At 31.1% G+C, this 23,609-nt stretch overlaps 2 protein-coding genes across 2 annotated transcripts in view; one reads left to right on the forward strand and one right to left on the reverse strand.

Moving 5' to 3' along the window:
• LOC139107161 (zinc finger protein 90) overlaps positions 1 to 23,609 on the reverse strand; it is a 124,006-nt gene that overhangs the window by 98,155 nt on the left and 2,242 nt on the right. Inside the window, exon 5 of the mRNA XM_070664509.1 lies at positions 23,482 to 23,518. The gene's annotated coding sequence lies outside the window, so the exon portion shown is untranslated. The remainder of the gene's footprint in view (positions 1 to 23,481; positions 23,519 to 23,609) is intronic.
• Positions 3,517 to 23,518, forward strand: LOC139107156 (neuropeptide CCHamide-1 receptor-like). The gene is made up of 7 exons (XM_070664502.1): positions 3,517 to 3,963; positions 18,219 to 18,686; positions 20,570 to 20,762; positions 21,033 to 21,166; positions 21,341 to 21,517; positions 21,791 to 22,041; positions 22,212 to 23,518. Exons 2-7 carry the CDS (start codon positions 18,351 to 18,353, stop codon positions 22,513 to 22,515), a joined length of 1,395 nt encoding a protein of 464 aa, XP_070520603.1. The 5' UTR covers positions 3,517 to 3,963; positions 18,219 to 18,350; the 3' UTR covers positions 22,516 to 23,518.

Raw genomic sequence — 23,609 nt, forward strand, 5'->3', positions numbered from 1 at the left:
CTATTACGGAGACTTCAAAGCGTTACATAGAGCGAAAAAGAACGAAATGGTCACGTATCCTCGGGCATATGAGGGAAAACTAGTTTGACGAAGGATCGCGAAAATGGTAAAGGGTTCGAGTAAATAGATACTGATACGCTACGTGCAATTTTACACGGTGTACACTCAAAGGATTGGTACACTTAACTGGAATTCAATCGATTGTCGCAGTTTCTTCGAGCTAACGACGATTATTCGACGTTTAAACGCATTGCTATTTAGCGCAATTTTAATTTCGATCGCGTAAAAATATATGTATAAAAAAAGAAAATAATATATAAATGTAGGACGATGTGAAGCGTGAGTTCGGGTTTTTATAAACCTGCTTGATAAATTCTAAATCTGTGTGACATTCGACGGGAAATGTTAAAAGCAGTTGTAACATTGCCACCTAGTGCCACTCACATGTATCACTAACTAAAATAACTGTTTGGAAATTTTGCGCTTTAGGGAATAGTCGCTTAAGTATAAATAAATAAAGAATAAGTATTATTAAAATTTATAATAATATATCTTTTTATATTATTAATAAATTAATACGAGAGAAACCCCCATAAAATTAATCTAATAATGCTGGAAAGATTTCATCGAATTCTTTTGCTCGAAGAAGCTAATATTTAACTAAACGACATATAAAAAATAATAATATCATATAAAATGATAATTAAAGTAGTTTACTGTTTTTTGGTAACTCAAATACTGCTTTATCCTCAGTGAAAAAAAAAAATAGCTTTGCAACCAGCTGTAACGACATGGAAAATGATCGATAATAGCGACGCAGTCGGCTTAGAAGAATTTGTACGAAATGCCGTCCGATAAATTCAAATGTATCCTGCTCTACTTACGGTATATAAATGTTAATCAATATTTATTAAATATTACCCCTTTTGTTTTACCGCTAAATCTTTATATCAAATATATCAAGGCGTTTAATTCATCAAGATATATGTGTACGATATCAGATTATAATTTATAAATTAGTAAGTAAAGTAAGAAATAGGCGTGTTCTCTATATTCGCGGTAATACTAAAACAACTTTACTTTCCTCTACCCAGCAAAGTTTCCTTTAATAACAAGACGGGAAATCTATCTTATTTGAATTTGAACATTGAGGAAAAAATATTTTACAGCTTATAAATAAAATTCTCATTTTTAATCTGCATGCATGGATTCATCTATTCATTCCACGAATTTATATACGAATGTCATATCTATTTTAATAATATGACAGAAATAACTGCTCTTTGGTATCAAAGGACTACGTGCATTTTTATTTTTTTTTTTCCCCCATTTGTAGACGTATATTAATTTCGAGTGTGAGTTCCGGCGTAGAACGATTAGGACGACGAATTATGTGCAGTAGCGAGTCCATGTATACATTTGCTTTCAGATAAGAGCGTCCGGGGATAATGAGCGCAGTTTTATCAGAATACTTAACTGAACGTTGTATATAACGCCTCTCCCTTTTGCAGTATTACAGTTATTAAATTTTAAACCGACATTATACGTATTCTACGTGAACATGTTTGTGAGATGAGCAAGGAAATAAGACCAGGTAAACGCGATATAATACGTATTAAACTCAATTAGAACAAGTAGGTAAGTTTTTTTACTATGATTTTTTTAATGCCTAGTAAATTGACGCGCAATAAAAATATAAAAGGGACAATTGGCGGAAAAAAGAAGATACGAAAATGTTAAACTAAGATTGAAAGATTATCTTTCTATTCTCGAAGGAGAAAAAAAAAATGTAGGCAATGCACGAAAAAAAAAGTCTAAAAGAACGAGAGTTTACGTTTTCCTAATAGCGCTTGAATCGATTCTTTCTTGCCAATTAATATTTTATTACAAATGCTGTTTTCTTTACGGCTTTTACATTTTTAATATTAAGTGTCTCATTATTGAACACGCTATGCATAACAGATGATTTCAACTGGTAATATAACTTTATTAAAATGAATGCTCGCCCCACGAATGAACTGAGCTGTAATGCGATAATGACAAAATAAGACGAGAATTAATCAATCAATGTAAAGTACTGGAAAAGTTCTCTACTATTGATAAAATGGAAATGATTCTCGTTATAACAAAACATTTTTATCTCTTATTGCTGTCAAACAATGTGGCACATAAAATTGTTATTACTCTTGTTTTTATGCAAAAAAAGAGGCCTCAGGACTCATATTACCAATATATTACGCGTGAACGTGTTGTATATTAAAATAGGATAACATTGTAATATTGTGACCACATGTCAAATAGTTGCATATTGAAATATTTTCATATAGCTTTGCATGTGCATAAATTTCAGCTACATTTTATTTTGCTTTGCCGCAAGATTACAAAACACGTGAAAATAAGTAAGATAAAATTTTCAATTTATTCTCGTAAAAGGTATACGTGCTCATTGTGGTAAATATGTATTTCAAATAGTTGGAAAACGGTGAAAATTGCTTATTTAAACTCCATTGTACCGTAAAATAAAATTGAACTTTTTAACATGTTTTTGTAAGTACAATTGACCTCACGCAACTTCGCGAATATTACGCCGAGAATCAAAGGAAAAATAAATTACATCATCTTGCATGAAATTTATAATGGAAAAATGTCAGTATGTGATCAAACAATTTTGTGACAAGAATGTCGTTATAAAAAAAAAAAAAAAAAAGAGTGAAGCTACAAGAATACAAATTTTTTCTTCTGGTTAATTATGTATAACGTAATATTCTTTTATATATAAATTAAAATAGCCATTAAAGTTTTGTCGCAAGAAAATAAATATTTTTAGAATTAAATATAAAATATTACCCAATAAACTCTTACACTTTCTCTCTCTCATCATTTTTTTTTCTCTAAAAATTGGATTATTATTTAGCACTAATTTTATTTCATTAAGCAATTTTTTAAAATAAAAGTATTTAAATATTTTTATATAAAAAAAATTGTTAAAACATTATTACATGCAAGTTATCCTCTCTATCAGTGTATGAATATGTATGTTATTCATCAGCTACGTTATAAATGTATTGATTTTTAAGAAATTCCACTTTAACGTCTCAAGTCCTCTATAAACTATCTTTTAAGTGCAATGTCGAAGCGTAATTGATTAATTAATTTTTCACACTAATCGTAAATTAATAGCAAAATAGAACATAAAAATTTCATACATTCACGTATAAATTATGATTATTAAAATATTATACAATATATTATTAAAAATCCTACAAAATAAAATTTTGTTAATAAAAAAAAAATTGTACAAAAGTTTAACCTAAAAAGAAACCACCATTTGGTAAAAATATTTATTCTTCAAGTAAAAAACTGAAATTGACAAAAGTTTCACGATACCACCCAATTTCCTGAATAGAAATCCTTACGTGATCGCAGAGTTAAAAAACGGAAAAGTAAGCAAGTATAATAGATTGTTCTTTCTAGCTTTTTAAATGAGATTTTAATTCTAAGTTCAAACAGTTGCAATAATAAACGAACTTTAGTTTAGTACATAAATATTAATTCCTGCGTTGGATATTGTGTAGCGTACTTTAATGGCTGCAAAAGTTGCAGTGAACAGAATATTGCAGTTCGATTAAAAGATTTGCTCGATCTTTGCATATAAATACATTACGTAACATTGCGTCGAGGAACAGAAAGAAAGAAAAAAAAAAAGAGCGAAAGCACAAGAGAGCAAGGGACAGACGGAGAGAAAGAGAGAAACAGCAACGGGTTGGGCAAGGGTTGATTCTCTGTTACAGGGGTAAGTGGTGGTGGATCGTACAGGGTGGACGACGCGTCAGTTCTCGCGCGGATAATGCCGCCGCGGCCAGTAGCGTCGCGGTGTCGAACCGGCGCGGTTGCTCTCTCCTTTTGATCTCATTACTCTCTGTGCTTTGTTCTATTTTCAACTCCAACCGTGAACATCAATCCGTAAGTAAATCGACATGTTTATAAATATAAATTTCAAGACTTAGTAAAAAATCCAACATTTCAACGCAACGGTACTTTTCCTACATTTTGCGACGTTACCAATCGCTTTTAAATTAAATAACATCGACGTCTGTATTTATTTAAATTATATCGGCCTCAAAGATTTAATTGAGCTTAAAGAAATTTGTATCTTTTTACACGGGAAATTTCTGTTTGCGCACTACTAATAGAACTCCGCGATCAAATAAACTTGATTGTTTAAAGATCATGGAGTAAACTTCGCAAAAAGTACAAAGGATTTAACGAATATTATCATCTGTTTCGCGTTTTATAATGTATATTCGTTAGTTTTAATCCGGAACGTCCACAAAAATAAATTAAAATGAATATAAAAAGTTTCACGGCAGTGCAATTCGCAGAAATGTGAAAACAATAAAACGCATTATAAAACTGTTTCTAGCGTTTGAAATCGCTGAATTTAAGTTATTTTCGTTCGATAGTTATTAATAAAAAATTTTATAAAATAAACCGCAATTTAATGTTCGACACATTTAGCAGGTTTTACAGTATATGACGTTTTCGAAATTCTAAAATATAAACCTTAGCAATATAAACTTTTACCATTAAAATTGAATTTATGCACTATTTATTCGCTATTGATGTGACAGTTGTTTGTGTCGCTATTCATTTAATCACAGATAAAAATAATTCGGTATGTTCAAAAAAGTTCTACGTAGTTACACATTATATACAACTGCACAAAATAATTTTGGACTTTCAAGCATCTTTCTTTCATTAAAAAATATTTTAACTTTAAAATTAATTTTAGTAATGCTTTAGTAAACACCAGTACTTTATATAATATTAGTTTAGTAATATTGCCTAATATTTTTAATTTTAAATACACGAAGAAAATTGTATTTTAATTTTTAAATCTCTCTTTTATTTTATTTCTCTTTTTTCGGTTCTAATATTGATATTATTAATATGTATTTAAAAAAATTTAATAACCAAATTAAAAAAAAAAGAGTCTATATAATTAAAGAATCAACTTTTGCATAAGCTGCCGATTAAAATGTAAACATAAATACTAAGCTTCTCATTAATTTTTACGCTGCTAATTACAAAAAGCTTACCCTCGTTTCTTTCAACATAACGCGCAATTTATATAAGAAAGAGTAATATAATTACGTAAATAAAATTAAAAACTGTTTTATTACCTTAAAAAAACACGTAATAATATAATGTATCTAATTTTTCGTGCTTACCGATAATTTTAAATTACTTTTGAGCATTACCATTCAAATTAAGTTCTCCAAATTAAATTCATATATACAATAAATATATTAGAAATAAAAAAATTTCTAATTTTTTCTACCATGTATGACAGTGAAATGTATCGATTTCAAGCATATGTTGTATGACGTAAAATGTACATGTTATATGTGCCTTCAAAAAGTCGCGTATGGTGATGGCATTTAAATACTATCAGTGGTCGACATTTATACAAAGATATCAAACACGTTAACCAAAAACTGCAATCACGCAAGTTTGTTAATCATTTACTACAATTTCTCTTGATATTTTAATACTCGTTTAATTACTACATAATTTATTAACTTGATAAAATAGATACTTAATAATTACGACAGTGTACATCAGCTCAGATACATTATTAAGAGATCTGTACATAAACCTACATAAGGGATGTGTACTCTGTACATAAGGAATGTGTGCCTATTACTTTGCGGATTTGTACTAAATTATTACGAGAAGTGATAAAACGTTGTAAGTAGTCAGAAATCATATCGTATTTTATTTCTTTATTGTTTTGTTGCTTCTGTTATTTTCTACGCAAACATTAACCACAGCGTGCTGTCGGTCAAAAAAAAAAAATTAACCGGGTATTTTTTTTAAATTATTAAAAATATTTGACGCTTTATTTATGCGTGTAGAGGTCTGAGTTTACGAGAAAAATTTCTGCCCCCATTGTATTTCATCCTAACGGTACGACAGTTCCGTATCGTGTTTATATGCCCTACCAGAAAAGAAACGTGAGCACGTTTCATGAAAATGTGAAATAGAATTGAAAATATGAATGGAATTGTATGGAAAAAAATTTTTTTGTGCAAACGAAGATAATGCAGCAAGATAAAACTTCGAGAATGCATTTTGCGTCTGTTTTTTCTTAACATAAAAGGAGAAAGAGAGAGAAATTCAATTATTTTCAATTAAGATAACTTTCAATCAAGACCGTGTTGACGGTCTTTAATTAATCGCACAATAATTTGTCGTCTTTTATTATATTCAATTTTTGTGTTTATTTTTTTTTTCTTTACGCTCTTATTTCTTTAAAGTACATTAACAATTTAAAAATTATTCAATTGGACAAATATTTATTACGATATCCTGACTATCCCTGCAATCAGACTAAGGCCTCTGCTTAGAAATCTGCGGTTAATTAAAAATTATAATAAAGGTAAAGTAAACTGATATATTTGCCGTAAAGACCCTATTCTCATTATTTTAGTTAAGTTCATGTTTCCGCTCGTTATCTATGCTCAACCAATTATCGTCCTGCATAATTCATAAAGAATGAAATAATGTTTTAGGACTTGAGAAAAAAAAATCTTTTAAAAAACGCAAACTATCATTCGTGTGTAACAAATTATATGGTAATTATATCTTTTAACTTGTCTTTAAAATTAATTCCGTCTTGCTTTTATAATACAATTAAGAAAATTTTATATATACTTAATTTTACATATTGCATTAATAGAATAATTCACTAATTAAAACATGCTATAATAATATTAGTTCAGCCTCACTTTAATAAAACCCAACTTAGAAACAGAATTACTCATGTAACAATATTAGCAGAACTTCATTCAACTCTCTTATCACAAAAAATTATTTCGTGATATTATATTATACTTTATATCCTCCTTTTTCATTATTCTTATTACTTTTGCTACGTAAAAAAAAAAAAATCTGACTTTTTATTGTGTTACATTCCGCGAATGAATCCAATTAAAATTTTTGTTCATCAAATAAAAGTCATTGTTCGACCTTCTGTATTTACAATTAAGAAAAGAAAATAACGTATTCTTATCGTAAATGCAAGCAGTAATTTTTACCGATTATTACAAGTCATTTTACTTTGTAAAAGCCAACGTCTTAAATTTAAAATAAGTGCTTATTATCACAGTCTATCAATTATTACATGCGTAAATAAGTCAATAAATATTTTATTATTTTTAAATTAATATGAAACCTGCTGACGATTAATCAAAAAGCTAAGTATACTCGAATCATGAATAGCTTGTGAAGCGCATATTCATGTAACAGAACAAAGCTACCTTTCATTCGTGAAAATAATGCGAATAATTAGTAAATGTGTGGTATGTGATGATTAACACTTGAACGGAAGCATAATTCGGCAACGCATTTTCAGATGATTATTGACATCCAATTCCGATAAAGCATTATTTTTTATTTTTTTTTTTACTTATTTTTTTATTTATTTTTATTTATTTTTTTTTTTACATTACAAATAACGTTCGTGAATCTAGAAACAATTTCAACAGTGCGATATTTTGAAAATCTCTTTCTCCCTTCATTAATATTCTCACGCGAAATAATCGATGCGTGACCCCCGAGGAAAGTTGATGGTAACGCGCTCGTGCTCCACAAATATTTCAGAAAGATCACGGGAGCGCGATGAACGAGCTTGCACGTAAACCCCAAGAGACCAGTGCCAATTTAACGCGTGGAACTTTTGTCGACGCGTGTTCACATTCAAATCGGAAGCTCGCAACCACCAGTCGCATCTCCATCATCTTACCTATTACGAAACTTCCTATCGCAATTTAGCAACATGCACCACCAACACGTGATAAAACTTTAAACACACCCTCTATTTATAGACACCGTGGTGGATAATGGATTCATCTCACGGGGTAAAAAGTTCGAAGGTTAATACTACGATGTACTTCTATCAGTTGCTATCCTCTTACCAATGTGACGTAAACTAAATTGGTTCGAAGAAATAAGCGTATCGATATTTAAAAACATACGCAACGACAGAATACAAGAGATTAACGTAAAAAAAAGTTTCTGCTTATTATTAAAATTTATATCAATTAAAATCAGAAAATTGAAGTTCTTTGGAAGGGGGAAAAAAAAAAAAAAAAGGAGGTAGAATAAATTTCGTGCTCACGAGAAAATGTAAATATGTCTCTACATCGTGAAAAACATATTAGATTGGTGCAAAAGTTATTTGTCAAATAAAGCTAAAAGTAATATTTTGGCAAAATCAAAACTGCCACGACGAGCAGCAGTACCTACATTCTGTTTTTGATATGAGAGAACATTTTTTTCATCTTTTTTTTTTGTTAAAGAACTTTGATTTTTTCTACAACTTTCATTAAAATTTCAACATTAAAAAATAAAATAATCAATAGTAATAATAGTTAAATCTTTTGTATCTGATACAAAATAACCCGTCAATAATAAATATGTTTATTCGCTTAAAAAAAAAAAAAACTCCTTCAATAACGTTTTCCCAATCTGTTGAAAAATGATATCGCGAAACTTGTTCTACATAGCACGGAAATCGTATAAGGGAAACGACGTTGACTTTGAAATTAATGACGACGATAACAGTAACAAAAATCATAATGGTTCAACTGTAAGATATATCGATACAAAATCTAATGAGGGCAAATAGCATCGAGTTCCTTCTTGAATTCGCGGTTTAATGTCAACATCAATTTCACGCTGATACGAAAGATCGAACGCAATGAAAAATAAGAATAAAGCAAATAATGTAAAAAATTAATGTAATCGAATTACAATGTCGTCGAATATCGAAAAGCCATATATATGTAACTTGCATGAAATTAATTCATTAATTACATTCAGATAGTTGACATAATTAGCATCATTATTTTAAAAAAAAGTACGTAGAAAAGCTCAATCAATTTATCTTTCTTACATACTGCTTTCATTTTTCCCACGTTTAATTTTCACGGTAATTACACATCAGCCTTAATTTAGTGTCTAATCGCGGTAAAGTCAATAAAGTGAAGAAGAAACCGTTTTATCTTAATTATGCATTTTAATATCTATGATAAATGCGTGATCAGGATAATCAAATGCGTTTCAAAATTATCAAACCAAAGGAACCGCACTGATTTTTATTTTACAAATTAATAACTGCAGAAATTTGACTTTTAACATATAATTGCAATAATACAGATTCGCTGTTACTGATTACAAATTGTTATTGTTTGTAACTGTATTAATTCGTGCCATTGCGGAAGCAATGTTTGTCAATCGTTATTGATTCGAAACTGATGATGATATTTCTAACGCATTAATCACACGTTATAACTTCAATAATATATTTCCTGATTGTCAAGTTCTAAATTAGTCTCTTTATCATTTGTTCTATTTCGATCGCATTCTACGAGCTTTCCTAAAGTAATATATTAGCCCAATAGGATACGTAATCATGTAAAATGCGCATTGCAAGCACATTCGTAAACGAACGTTCTCAATAAAAGTTTGGAATCTATACAGTTAGTAATTCGCATGCACGATTTATTCCAATGAGCTCTTTTAAAGTTGCGAAATAGATTCTGCAGTCAAGTAAGCTTCACGAGATCAATTTGAATATTCAAGCATTTATCAAGAAATTTTTGAAATCTAAAATCTTTTCTTTATCAATAAAAAGAGAATTTATATGAAATGTGGCTAATATAAAAATTTAAATATCGTGTAATTAGTATAGTTAATTGAATCTTTTATATCGCTGTCTAAATTTATGAACGTGTTATCAATCCTCAAAATTCCTACCATTTTTTCTGTTAGGTAATGCGAATTTTAATAATATGGAATCTCATTAATGTAATAAATTCTCAGCGTAATATGCTCATTTGTAAAAATGTTTTGTTAAAATTTTGAAATCCAGACCATTTTTTTTCTTTTTTTTTACAAGTAAATCATTACATGTTTAGGATCATGTACACCTTTATATAAAGAGTCTCGAATAACTGTTTATACTCCTGAACCTACAATAAAGTACCCGTGTATCCCTTGCTTTGAGCCACCGAAATACTACGCGCTCATTAAATAAAGGACTTAGCCCGTACATGTCACTAGACATTGATACTTTATTACAGAAATAACTTTTTTAATCAACTAACATAGTTTGAACACGCGTGAAGAAGACTATGAAAACTTTTTATCGCGAGATCATTCGCGACGTGATAATGCGAGGAGTGGATAGATATATGTTTTAAAGGATAATAAAAAATAATACAAATAACGGGGAAGGAAAGCAAATACTTTCGCAATTTTATGATGACCCTAGCGTAAGACGTCAATGGGATTATGCTAGCTCCCTCGAGAGAGAAAGGGTGAGAAGTTCAAGCTCGATGATTTATGTGTCTGACTTATGCTTTTGCTTACCCCGTGTGAATAGATTAACGTCAATGAAGCTTACCGCTGGAGAGCAATTATTAAAACCACGTTGCGCCGAGGCAAGTACTATTTTCTAACGCTAGCCTTCATCCACGTGGTTTTTATGTCAGTTTCGTTTACGCCCGACGAAATGCGTTTCGCTTCTAATTAAACCGTTTATTATATTCGCGGCAATGAGACAACCGTCATTTTTAATGACGACAAACAACCCTCGCTAACTTAATTATCTCAATCATTTTATTATCAGAAGCGTCAACAAGAACGTAAATAATTTTGTGAACCCAATAAAACTTTTCGATACTTCCCGGGGGGTCACGATCGGCATAGTTTTTAAACTTTTAATCTTGAGCTCTAATTATCGCACAAGTTTCCATTATGTAACAACTTGATAAACACGCATGAACATTGCTAACATATAAATCAATAAACAAGCAGCGACAATTCCGGTAAGCGGCTTGGCAAATCTGCCTTCGAAGAGAACAAGAAAGCAGAATGAAAATGTAATCCGATTATAAGTACACTATTGCTGTTTCCGTTGACATTAATTTATGTATAACATTACTATCACGCTCGTAATTTAAATGACTTGCATTTTAAGAAAACTTCCCTGGAATTCCACTGCCGCTTAATAACGCTTGTATTGCTTTAAACTAAGTTGCTACATCTGTAGCATTCATTTTAGATATAAAAATATTCATAATGCACAAACGTGCAAAACATTTTTGTTTAAAATACATTATAAATAACAAGAGCACTCAGTGAAATTAAAGCGAAAAAGAAAAAAAAAAAAAAAAGGTATTTTTATTCTCTTTTTTAAAATCAAATTTTATCAGATATATTGATGTAGAGTAGTATAAATTATTACGTCCAAGAATATTTGTTCATATACATATAGAAATATTGAATTCTATTATACGTCACGAGTGGTACGTTACGAAGCTTATGCTTCGTGTATAATTTCTCGTTTCAATAAATAAGTTAAAAACAGTTTCTACTGCAGAAAAATAATAAATATTTAAGATTTAAAGCCCGCAAATCCTTTCGTTATACGATTATATCTCAATAAATGTATTATAATAAAAAATGTATTATAACAGAAAAACTTCAAAAAACAATTAAGTTCGTTTAATGAAAAAAATCGAATTTTAATACTGTGATACGACGTTTAATATGTTGTTAATTAACTGCGATCTTTTGAAAAAGCTATCGTTGTAATAGGCTTTATACGTATAATCTTTCAATAGACTTTATTAAAAGACAATAAAGTTATATTGAGTGTCCTACACACAAAACTGTGACCAATCGGTATTTTACAGTTATCGAGTATGTACAAATGGCACACAAACCAAATTAATCCATAAATTCCATTGTAATTTTAAATAAAGCTGCATAACAAAGTTACGCTGACATTAAAGTTTTTAGCAATGATTTAGAAATTGAGTATGTCATAAATGAGAAAATACAAGAATTTATATTGCTAACATCTAAAGAGCGAAACTAATTTACACTTCAGAAAGCTTTTCGATAAGTCATTTAAAAATTAAACTTTGCATTGATATGGCAATTAAAAGTCACAGCTCAAACCCTTCGCCTTTTTTTTTTTTTTTTTTTAATACAGTTCGCCGATAGTAACAATATTTTTTTAGGGAACTACGTATTTTTAAATTTCCTTTTTTTTTATATCTCTCATGCATGAAAACGTGTGCCAGATGGCCCCATCGACAGATATTAGATCGAATATAACTCTCTATCGTAACTATACTATACATTATATTACACAAATTTATTAAAAAAATTACAATAAAGTCTATTAAAGCGATTAATTAGAACTTGTACGCAAATATACGATAATATATAAAAGATTTCAAATAATTGGCAATTAAAAACATTCGCAAAAATATTTAAACCACAATACATTATTTTCAAATGTAACCAAATATTATAGAATTACACTATATCGACAAATAAAATTATTTCCAATAAATCATAACGATGATCTCAATTCTCTCGTTAAAATCGCTCAGGTTAAGTAATTAACAGAAGTAATAAAGATAGTTTCTGGAAATATTCTCACTGTGCGAATAGCAAATATCGCGATTAAATGCATCGTTGAGCACCATGTGATAGTATATTCGAATGTCCCGAACGCGCACGCATGCTGGATCTGAGGATTCATGAAGTTCATTCGTGCGTTCTAAATGTCACGGCGTATATTACCGAATGCACATATTCGCTTATACATATCGTCGCGACGTATATGTCCCGTATGTGTGGACTAATAAATGCATTTCAGACTTATCACGGATGCGTACAACATCCGGATGACCAACGGCTATTTCCCTACGCCACGACGCGTAAACGTGCATCCCGCCATGAAATATTTATGTCGACATTAATCGGTGATGCTAATTGAGCAGTATTTGTCGAGTGCACACGAAGCGTGCAATGCAGTTTATCAATGTTACGGCCAGTTCATAAATTAAATCGTTACCATTTATTGCGAGCCGTGCCGCATATTACCGTAAAAAAACCGCATATTAGCATTAAAAACAACATAACGCTAAATATCAATGAGCACGATAACGCGAGCAGGTACGAGATGAAGAGGAACTACGAACTCTCGGAAAGTTCGATGCTACTTACATACTGAAATATTTTGCCGGGGGAAAGTGTTAGCTCAAGATGTTTGAGAATAAAATGAAAGATGGTCACTTCGAAAACCGTTATCACGTTCCGAGTGCATTATAGAATGTACGTACATCGTACGTGCAGCGAGTAATTGTTTTCGTTGCGAGAATATTTCACCTAATTCTTCTTTTTTTTTTTCTAACAATATAGATAAAAATGATATACTGTGCTTTATTATACATATGTGATAATAGGTTTCTTGCATAATTCTTGCATAATTTGATTAATTAATATTGCAAATGTGCATATAAATGAGTCATCGAATGATTTATATAATTGCCAATTAAGCGACTTTTAATTAAAATGGATATTTGAAGGTAGAAAATAAGATTATTCGATTAATATTATATTTTTAACGAATAATTCAGTTTCAATGTCAATTGTAATATCAATATCTAACGAGTATAAAGAAATAAGGGGCCGATTGTAAAATATATTTTCATCTGAACGCAATTTTTGTCTGCAACAATATATTCGATAAAGTACTGCATGGAGTAATATCATTCTTCTTTATGCAATATTATCTCAGAAAAGATAAAATACGCAAATATCACATCCTATATCAATAGTCAATCAAGACAGGCTCGATATACCCGAACAAAATTCCGCCTATATTTTCTAATTCTTCGTTATTATTATACTAATTAAACTTGTCTAATGTCAAGCGTAAACCTTTTCACTCGCAAAAGTTACGGAAACAGCCAATACGGCGTTGACTCGCCACCTGCGACATAGTATTAGTACTTGAGTTATTACGAGGTCAGGTAGATCGTAAATGGAGGGAAATCACCCTCAGGGCTGACGAAAAGAAATTTCTTTTAGCTCTTGTATCGATCGAGAACGAGTGCGAACAATGCGGCGTGCGACAAATCTGTCTAATCTCTCGGGCATTACGAAAAAGCATTCGCGGCAAAGTGCGCTTCGGAAAATTGACGACAAACCCGACAGCTACAAGTAATGCAATGTATTGTTGAGCCGAAGCAGCCGCTTTATTCAACGTGCATTTATGAGCTTTTTAAATAAGTACATACGGTAAGAATAACGTCTTACGCAGGGACAATAAATCAAGAAATAAAACGTAATAGCGAATTGTGATAACCTATTTCGTGAAACTTATCAACAATATTGCCTTAAGAAAAAAGAAAAATACTTCCCAAGTATAGCTTTGGGCGAAAAGTTGTTATCGTAATATGATGAGAGCCGAAAGCAATTCAGTGTATTAATGCAGTACGCCCGATAGATTGATATATCACGATACATTTAGCGTCGCGCGGGGTAATATTTTTTTTCCGCATTGCTAATGATAATGTAAGGTGGATATATATTTGAGTGAGTTAAAGCGTAAATAAAGAATGGAAATGTAACTCTCGGTAATAGTTGGTCGTAATAGAATAAACGGTGCCGAAGACCGTTCGACCTACCGCAAATTCGTCGGGCCATGTGTCTAAATTTGATTATTTTCTCAACCCAATTAACAGCCATTATTTGGCCTGTAATACCCTCCAAGGGGAAAACGGTTAAAACGAATCTCGTCATAGGCCGTTAAAATGTTTATGACACTAGCCGCGCGAGATTTCGCGTTTTACGCGCAAGTTTTTTTTCACGCGCAAGTTTTGTACGGTTCTCACAAAGAAATACGACGATGGATATTCCGCGACTGCCAGAAAAAAAAAAAATCGTATTATCTGTGGAAAAAAATATACTACTACAGAAATCCTATTCATTCGATGTATATTGTATTAAATTACATAATATTTCGTGCTCCATTAAACTCTCGGAATTAATTAAAAAATATTTATTACGCGTTACGTTAAAAGATTTGGAAAATTTCTACTTTTTATCTCAAATTTTAAAATAATATTCGCAAACCGTACAGTTGTTTAAAGCGTGATTAAATGTCAAGATCCGTAACTGCGTTACGTCACTTTTAAAGCACCTATGCTATAATTATTCACGATGCCCTATATTTTTCTTGGCACTGATGTCTAAATTTATATTAATTTAAGATACGCAAATGTTGTTCAAATACAAATTACAATGCGATACTTTGACGAGGAAAATAATTAGACTTATCGCCAATTATTTTATTTTTAAGATGGGAGTTGTCGCGAGAAGATAAATTAACGAGAAGCGAAGATTATAGAGTGAGTGACGGGTAATGGATACAGGAAGTTTAATCAAACGCGTAAAAACATAGAGAATGCCGAACCTCTGATGGAAACGCCCACACATACGTACAAATATCTTTTTATGTTTCAAATGAAAAGAGCGAAAAACCGTAAAGCCATTTATCACAAGTGTGGCACTAAAATAAAAAAAAATTTTTAACTTAGCTGTTTAATTTCCTTATAATTTTTATATCTGCAAATAAATGAGCAAAACGTATTTGTTATTTCTGTAGTCATGAAAAGTATACTTACTCGTCCGTTTTTTTATTATTTTTTTTTTTTTTTTTACCAGCGGTATAAAACGCATCTGATTTAAATAGAATATTTTTCCGATAACCGATGTTTCTCCAATGATTCTATTCCAACCACGAATGGTAGAGGAAGTCATTTTTCTTTAAAACCGATATTTAAAATTAAGTAAAAAATTTGAAATATGTCAAGTATTGAATATTCATGTAATAAGCTGTGCGCCATCAGTCGCAAATGCATCGCCAGTACACTTGAGCTAAATAGTAATCACAGAAACTTATACCGAAACGAGATGCAATATTAGTAGTTCGATGTTACATAATATATTGCTTTCATGAATCTACATTATGCGATGTACCCGCAATAGGAATTAGAGAGCTAGTTACTCTATACAGATTTTAACACGTATCGCGTTGGCTGCTACCTCTCTCTGTCTATCTCTCTTTCTCTCTAATCCATCCATAAGTTATACATACATCAATAATACAGCTACCGAAATGTCACCAAATCTTATGATTTAATGGACTCGATACTCATTGAATTTCCATCGTTCGAATTTTCATTATATTCTCCACGAGTCCACAAAAAAATATGTATAGCAAGGAATAGAAAACTAAATTATTTAAAAAATTATATTGCTTTTTTACAGAGCAGTATACCATTTCGTAAGATTATTATCTCACATCTGAACCTACAAAACTTTAGATTCCCAGAATATGTAGTTTATATTATTTCTCTAATTATACCTCGCTTGCTATTTAGTTGAGATATAGTTGTACTGCCGGCGAAATAAATGTGCAACTGAATTAATAATATCTCAGCGCTTTCGAACAATAATATAATATTCACCTTTCGTTGGTTCTGATCCTATTTTATCCTGCTCACCCTAGCCTTGTTTTAACACGCTTTAAATTTAGATCGGATTTATGGTGGATAAGTTAAAAATCCCTTCATCACGCGCTGTCATTTGTAAAACGAAATACTGCATTCAATATAAACTACGTTTAATGTCACATCGCTTAAGTGGAAGAACTGCGTGAAATGTCAACGCGTTATATACGTATAAATGCTGAATACATATGCGTATGTGCATTCAAAAATTCAAAGAATACAAATGCGTAGGAGACACATCTAATTCTGAATATTCGATACAAAACCATTTTACTTTTGTTACGTTGTCTTGTCGGTTTTTACGTCATACTTATCTTTCAATAAAGCTCAAGCTCGGAATTTACAGTGGCATGGCAAAGCCGAATCGAAAATGATATGCTTACTGCAACGATACGTGGATTAAAGCTCGAAGAACAGCGATGCTTATGGCCAATTAAATATTTTCCGAACACGAAAATATACTTTTTAACTTACAGATTTTAAATATATTCAATAATTCTACTCCACGTCTTATTATTTCTTTATAATTGATATTTCTTTGTGAGCATAATATTTTAGCTTTGATTAGAATTTGTTCCGAGTTTTGTTTCAATCTTTTTTAGACTTATCCCAACAGATATTTTCTTTATCAAGAAAAAGTTGTAATATATTAAGGGTGCAAAGGGTTTAGCAATGTGTCAATCCGTATCGGAGGATTAACCTTATCTTATATTGCTTGACTGATATTCCTGTACATGGCCAACGACATATCTCTACTGCGCGAATTGTGCAAAATATTTTGTAATCGATTAACGGCTAACAATGTGTATCCATCGAAAATTACTCCTACACGTTGTGCCAAACGTTACACACGGCGGCAATACACGGCGTTCATTTAACATTTGAAACTGCATCGAAAATTGCGACGATTCTATAAAGTGTTTGCAGAATTGCAAATTACAAAAGAGCACAAATAATACGTTCACAATTTTATGACCGGTGGCTCGATTTACTTCGCAGACGTTAAATATCAACTGCAAGTCGAATTTAAAGGACATAAGATTTACAACAGAAATATTTATTCGTTAATCAAAAGCACAAATGAAAGAAGAACTGTTTGATATATGTAAAAATAAAGATGATAATTAAGAAAGAAATTATTAAATGTGATAAATAAAATGGATTAATAAATATGTTAATTTAAATGTGTAATAAATATGTTAATTTGAAAATAATAATATTTATGTCAATTTTTCTGTTTTATTTTAATATATTTAATATGAATAAAAGCCAATTTATCTTATGCCAAATAAATCTGTTCCGGTGAGAACTTAATTATAGATATTCCAAAAAAAAAAAAAAAAAAAAAAAAAACTTATATTTCAAAATTTACCTTTTAATTTATGGATAAATATAATTTTTATACCATCCTTTGATATAAAATATACTTTTCATATTTTATTCTCTAATATGCTATCCCTCATATAATCTCTTTTATACATTGCTAGTTAATTCTTACACTGTATATACATTTTGCATACGTTCTAAATGCTTGGAATATAAATAATTCACAAAGTAAATATCAAATATATTAAAATGTAATAATTTAAAGCATAGAAATAAATCACATCGAGTTTAAATAATTTCAACATTATAAAAAATTATAATATCACGGTTATTAATAAATCTCCTAATTGTAAAATAATTAACGTTAAAAGTTTATCCGCGTTATTAAAAATCTCGTCTTACCGTTTTTAGTACACGTTACATATTTCGTTTTATTTTCTTTTGCAGTCGGCGCATGTAACTCTAGCTAACTTGTTCGAGGCTTTGTAATTTGGATAACGAAATACAAAATATAAAGATGCAAAGAGGGTAATACTCTCGGTGAGCATAAAAGGAAGGAAGAGCTTGGGTTGGGATACAATGGCTCTGTCGTGGCCGTACGCGACAAGTGCCTCGCCGTCCTCTTCGATTACAATGTTAATGATGACAACGAGATTAACACCACTGGCGTTAATAACGAATTACACGGAAAACAGTGACTTTGGCAACATCACAAAGGACGTCAACGACGAGGAAGAAGAATACACGCCCTATAGTAACCGGCCAGAAACATATATCGTACCGATCCTTTTTCTTTTGATCTTTATCATCGGTCTTACTGGAAATGGCGTGCTCGTTCTTACAATCCTTCGACATACAAATATGAGAAACGTACCTAATACATACGTCCTCTCGCTGGCACTTGGAGATTTACTGGCACGTAACATTTATGTATACGTATATAGATATATGCAAAATCCTTTCTACAAGAAATTCTGTGAAGCGCCAAAACTAGTCATACGTATCCACAGTAAACCAGTAATTTAAAGGATTTTGTACGTCTCAATATATATCGAAATGCCGGCAAATATTTATGCAGCTATAAATATTTATCAAAAAATATCTATCTTCTATTTAAATGCTTTATTTTATACATTTTTATGATTTTACGCTGCATGTGTTATTTTTCTATATCGATATTTAAATTATACTTTACAAGTATTTTTATAAATATGTATGCTGGTTTTATACAATATTCTCCTTTCTGTTTCCCCCCTCAATATGTTTCATCATTTTTCTTTCAGTATTTGCTATATGTTTTTGCCGTTTTAATTATAAATAATATCTAGTTTGAAAACCGATCAATAACAAATGTATAAAATCGGTGATATTAAGAAAAAAAAAAAACATATATATAACGCAGAAATCATATTACATAATCGGAATTGGATATAATTCGAGAATAAGAGATAAATAAAGTTGCCATTATTTGCTGATATAATAAAATTAAAGAGTCTAACAATTAATTACTGCTAGTACATTAATTAATATGTTATATAATGTTATTACATAACATATTAAATAATGTACTAGCAGTAATTAATTGTCACAAACATAATAATATTTTAACAGTTTCTGATATGTGCAAATTCTTTTTTACGTACTTTTAAAAAAAAAAAATCTATAAGAACACTTAAACTACTTTCAAAAATTTATAATACTCATTCGAGCACACAATACTTTTATATTAAATGGAATTGACATCAATCATAGTTAATCTATGTACGACCAAGTTAAGTAAAATGTTACAAAGTTTTGACGTAACGACATTTCAAACTTTTGACGCATAGCAAACTGCTACCTTATCTTTCTCTCTTTCAAAAGCTTCTTCTTCTTTTTAATTTTCAATATTATTCCTCTTTAAAATAAATTAAGTAAATATCGCCGGCAATTTTTATCATTACATAAAGAATCGTAATCTGTTTGTGTAACGTATCAATCTTAAAGTGACAATATCTATGTTGAACAAAAGTGCTTTTTTTTTCTTCTACACTTGAAAATATATATTATTGAATTATTATTATATTAATATCTAACAGTTACGATATAGATGCATACATTATGTATTTTTAGTGACTAGAAAGTGTTTTGTTATCAGATTTAGTAGAAGTAGAGGAGCAAAATCGATCGGTTTCAGTATGACGTCGGTAGATAGATACAGTAGCACGAGTCTGTCGATTCTCGCACCGTCGCTTCACGGCAAATCCTTTGTAATGCGGTTGGCTCGACTCGTGCCTCTCAGCGAATCAAATCAAACAATATAATGTTAAACGCGATCTAGAAGTGCTTTTAAGCTTGTAATATCAATTATCTTTTATATTTTTCCAAAAGCTCCAATTGTAAGCTTTTTTGCCAAAACAAGGTTCTCCGAAAATGCTTATTTCGCTTTGTTACACGAACAAGTACCTTACGTTCTCATCAACGTTATGCACGGTTTGAATCACAATGAGCTTACGCGAAAGCTTATAGCGAGAGATATTCGCCGCTTTTTAAAACGAAAAAGTCTGGTATCGACGGATGCGGTTCATTCTGTCAGCACGGACCGCCGAAATATCAGATTACGATTTGAGGTTTTAGCAGATGTTGACGATATTAATTAAATAAAAGTAATCGAGATCAAGCTTTTAGTTGTAATAAAATCTCCAAGTACTAAAACTTTACACTGTATGCATCTATATGTCGCTGATAATGCTCAAATATTTTTCTGCTACATTTGTTAAATTATCATTGCATTAATTTCCTATGTTAATATATTGTAGGTGATAATAATATGCATCCCGTTCACCATTACCGTCTACATTCTGGATTCCTGGCCTTTCGGACTATTACTATGCAAATTCTCCGAGTGCGCGAAGGATATATCTATTGGAGTTTCTGTTTTTACTTTAACTGCACTTTCAGCGGACAGATTTTTCGCAATCGTCGATCCAATGCGAAAATTACATGTCACAGGTATAAAACCATAACTTACGTGACTCTAAATCATGTTCAAAAAAAAATTACGCGACGCATATAATTAATACAACGATTTCATTGCTTGCAATAATTTCAATTATAATTAATATCTTTCTCGATATCAAGTCTCAAAAGACTGCGTGCATTTTTTATGGAGATAAGTAACATTTTATTAGAAAGTGTTTCCTTAAAAAAAAAAATAAAAAAAAACAATAAAAAAAAAGGAAATAAAATGTGACGATTTAACTATCTGATTATTCGTTTAAGGTACTGGGAGACGAGCAACACGCTTCACCGCAACCATCGCGGTAATGATTTGGGTCTTGGCTGTAATATGTGCTATTCCAGCTTCCTTTTCATATATCAAAGAATTCAAGGTTAACTCAAACATAAGTTTTTGCGTAAGTTGGATTAAACTCATAAATAATCTCGTTTTAGATCTAGCCTTTAAAACTCGTTGGCAGCCGCTATAAGCAGATTGCTAAAATAAACGGTGTACTTCTCTATTTTATAAATTATCTAGAAGAGATCTAGTGACTTAATATATGTGTACATAAAATATCGTGCAATTGAAGGCGTGTTATCCGTTTCCCGTCGAGGAATTTGGAATGAGCTATCCAAAAGTGATAGTGATATGTCGCTTCTTCGTCTACTATATCATACCCCTCTGCATCATCGCAGTTTTCTACATGCTGATGGCCAGACATCTCATGCGCAGCACGAGAAATATACTCGGCGAAATGCAAGGCCAGGTTAGCCCACACACATTCAAATACCAATTTAATTATGATTTAATTATGAAATGCAATCATCTTAAAGGCATTTTCTTTGAATTCAAATTTCCCCCCCTCCTTCCCCCCTCCGTCCCTCGTATCTATATATTTCTATCTCTATTTCTATAAATTGTACCTTATCATCTGCATACGCGCAAACGCCACAAGATTTACGATCTTATTACAACCTTGAGTTAGTTTATACGGTAACCGGCTCGAATTCTTTCAAACGGATATTATGCTGTGTTTCAGGTGAAGCAAATACAAGCCCGTAAAAAAGTGGCGAAGATGGTAATGGCATTCGTCATTGTATTTGCCGTTTGCTTTTTTCCGCAGCACGTTTTCATGATATGGTTTTACCACAACCCGACCGCGGAGAAGGATTACAATGCCTTTTGGCACTTCTTTCGCATACTGGGCTTTTGTCTCGCTTATATGAACAGTTGCATCAACCCTATCGCTCTCTACTGCGTGAGTGGTACTTTCAGAAAATACTTTGATAGGTAAGCTTAAACTTGTAATATCTACCACGGCAATAATGCGTCTCTTGTTTTTCTAACTCTACGATACTTTCAAATTTTTATTTTTTTTTTATTCAAAGGACCTAACAACTAGCTTAATTGATACACTCAGTTGATTGATCATATCTAAACAACTTTGTGATTTGCGTCAGATACTTGTGTTACGCCACGAAAAGGATGCGGAAACGTCATCGGCGATCGTCAGATCTAAGTTCGCGCGGACGGGGACAAAGCTTTTCACTTGTCAGTTCGAGAAAGTACTTGGGCGATTCTCGCCGAGAACAACGAAGTGTAATACGTCTCTCTACTATGGCAGGTGATATACGACCTACAACTCCGATTAAAGAGCAAGAAACTACCATCACTCTATCGACGTATCCAAATGGCGTTAACGAATCGTTAAAAAATCAACGAACTTCGACAGAGCCAACTGCACGCGATCGATTAGTTACTTAAATAAAAGACCTAAACACCACATTTCTTATAATCATAAAAAATAATACTTATTTCATATAATATTGAGTAAATTTTAATCACTTCTTCCATCAATCAGTTACGAATAATTAAAATTGTTTTAAATTATTTTAGTTGTTACACCAAAGTAACATGTTTAATCAGCGCAATTTAAGATAATGCCGCGGTAACAAATTTTTATATTTTATTTTATTTTATATTTAGTCGTGTGTACGGAATTATATTTGAATAAGACGTTGAGAATAAAGAGATACTGATAATTAGTCACAAACAAAGTTGAATAAACTGACTATACTTTTATGAAGAATTTAAATATTATTTGTCCGACCAATAAATGCTACATTCCGCCGAATAAATTACAGTATTAAAAGTTCTAGACGAAAGTATACAACTATGTGTATAGAGAAATAAAAGTTAATTAATTTAAGTGATTATAAACGTAACGGTGTAACGAAATAAAAATATTATTCACACGTTTATGGAGCGACACGATATTGATCTCAATGATATATGGGAGAAATAAAGATTTCTCTATCAGCGATCGAATTATATTTTTATGATAAGTGTCTGTGATTAATTAGCGTATGTATAATTTATATTTATAATGATATGCAAAAATAAGAATTTTATGGCTGGTAAATGTTTACTATATTAAAGTATGTAGAAATTAAATATTATATTTTGTAATTCCCCATTTTACATACATCCCGTACTTTATTGAGAATATCGCAGACTGATTAGCAAGTTGGGACGAAATAAAGAAATAATAACGGTGCCGGGGTTATTAGAATGTAAAGATCTGTGGAGGAAAGGTATTTTTTATTACCTACAATTTTTCATAAACTTTTGGTTGAAATCGGTATTATAAAAGTTAATGTTTCAGCTGAATGTACAATTCATTATAACTCCGGCACCGGAACAAATAGTAAAAAAAGCCATGCGACTCACCAATCTGCATCGGCAAAGTTGAAGTTACTGCCGGTGGCTGTAACAGAAAATAAAAACATTAATGTAGAGAGACTGATATTATTTAAAAAAAATTGAACAAAAAAATTACGTGTCTAAAGAAAAATCAA

Source organism: Cardiocondyla obscurior, linkage group LG12 (genome assembly GCF_019399895.1).
Source record: "Cardiocondyla obscurior isolate alpha-2009 linkage group LG12, Cobs3.1, whole genome shotgun sequence".
NCBI classification, from domain to species: Eukaryota; Metazoa; Arthropoda; class Insecta; order Hymenoptera; family Formicidae; genus Cardiocondyla; species Cardiocondyla obscurior.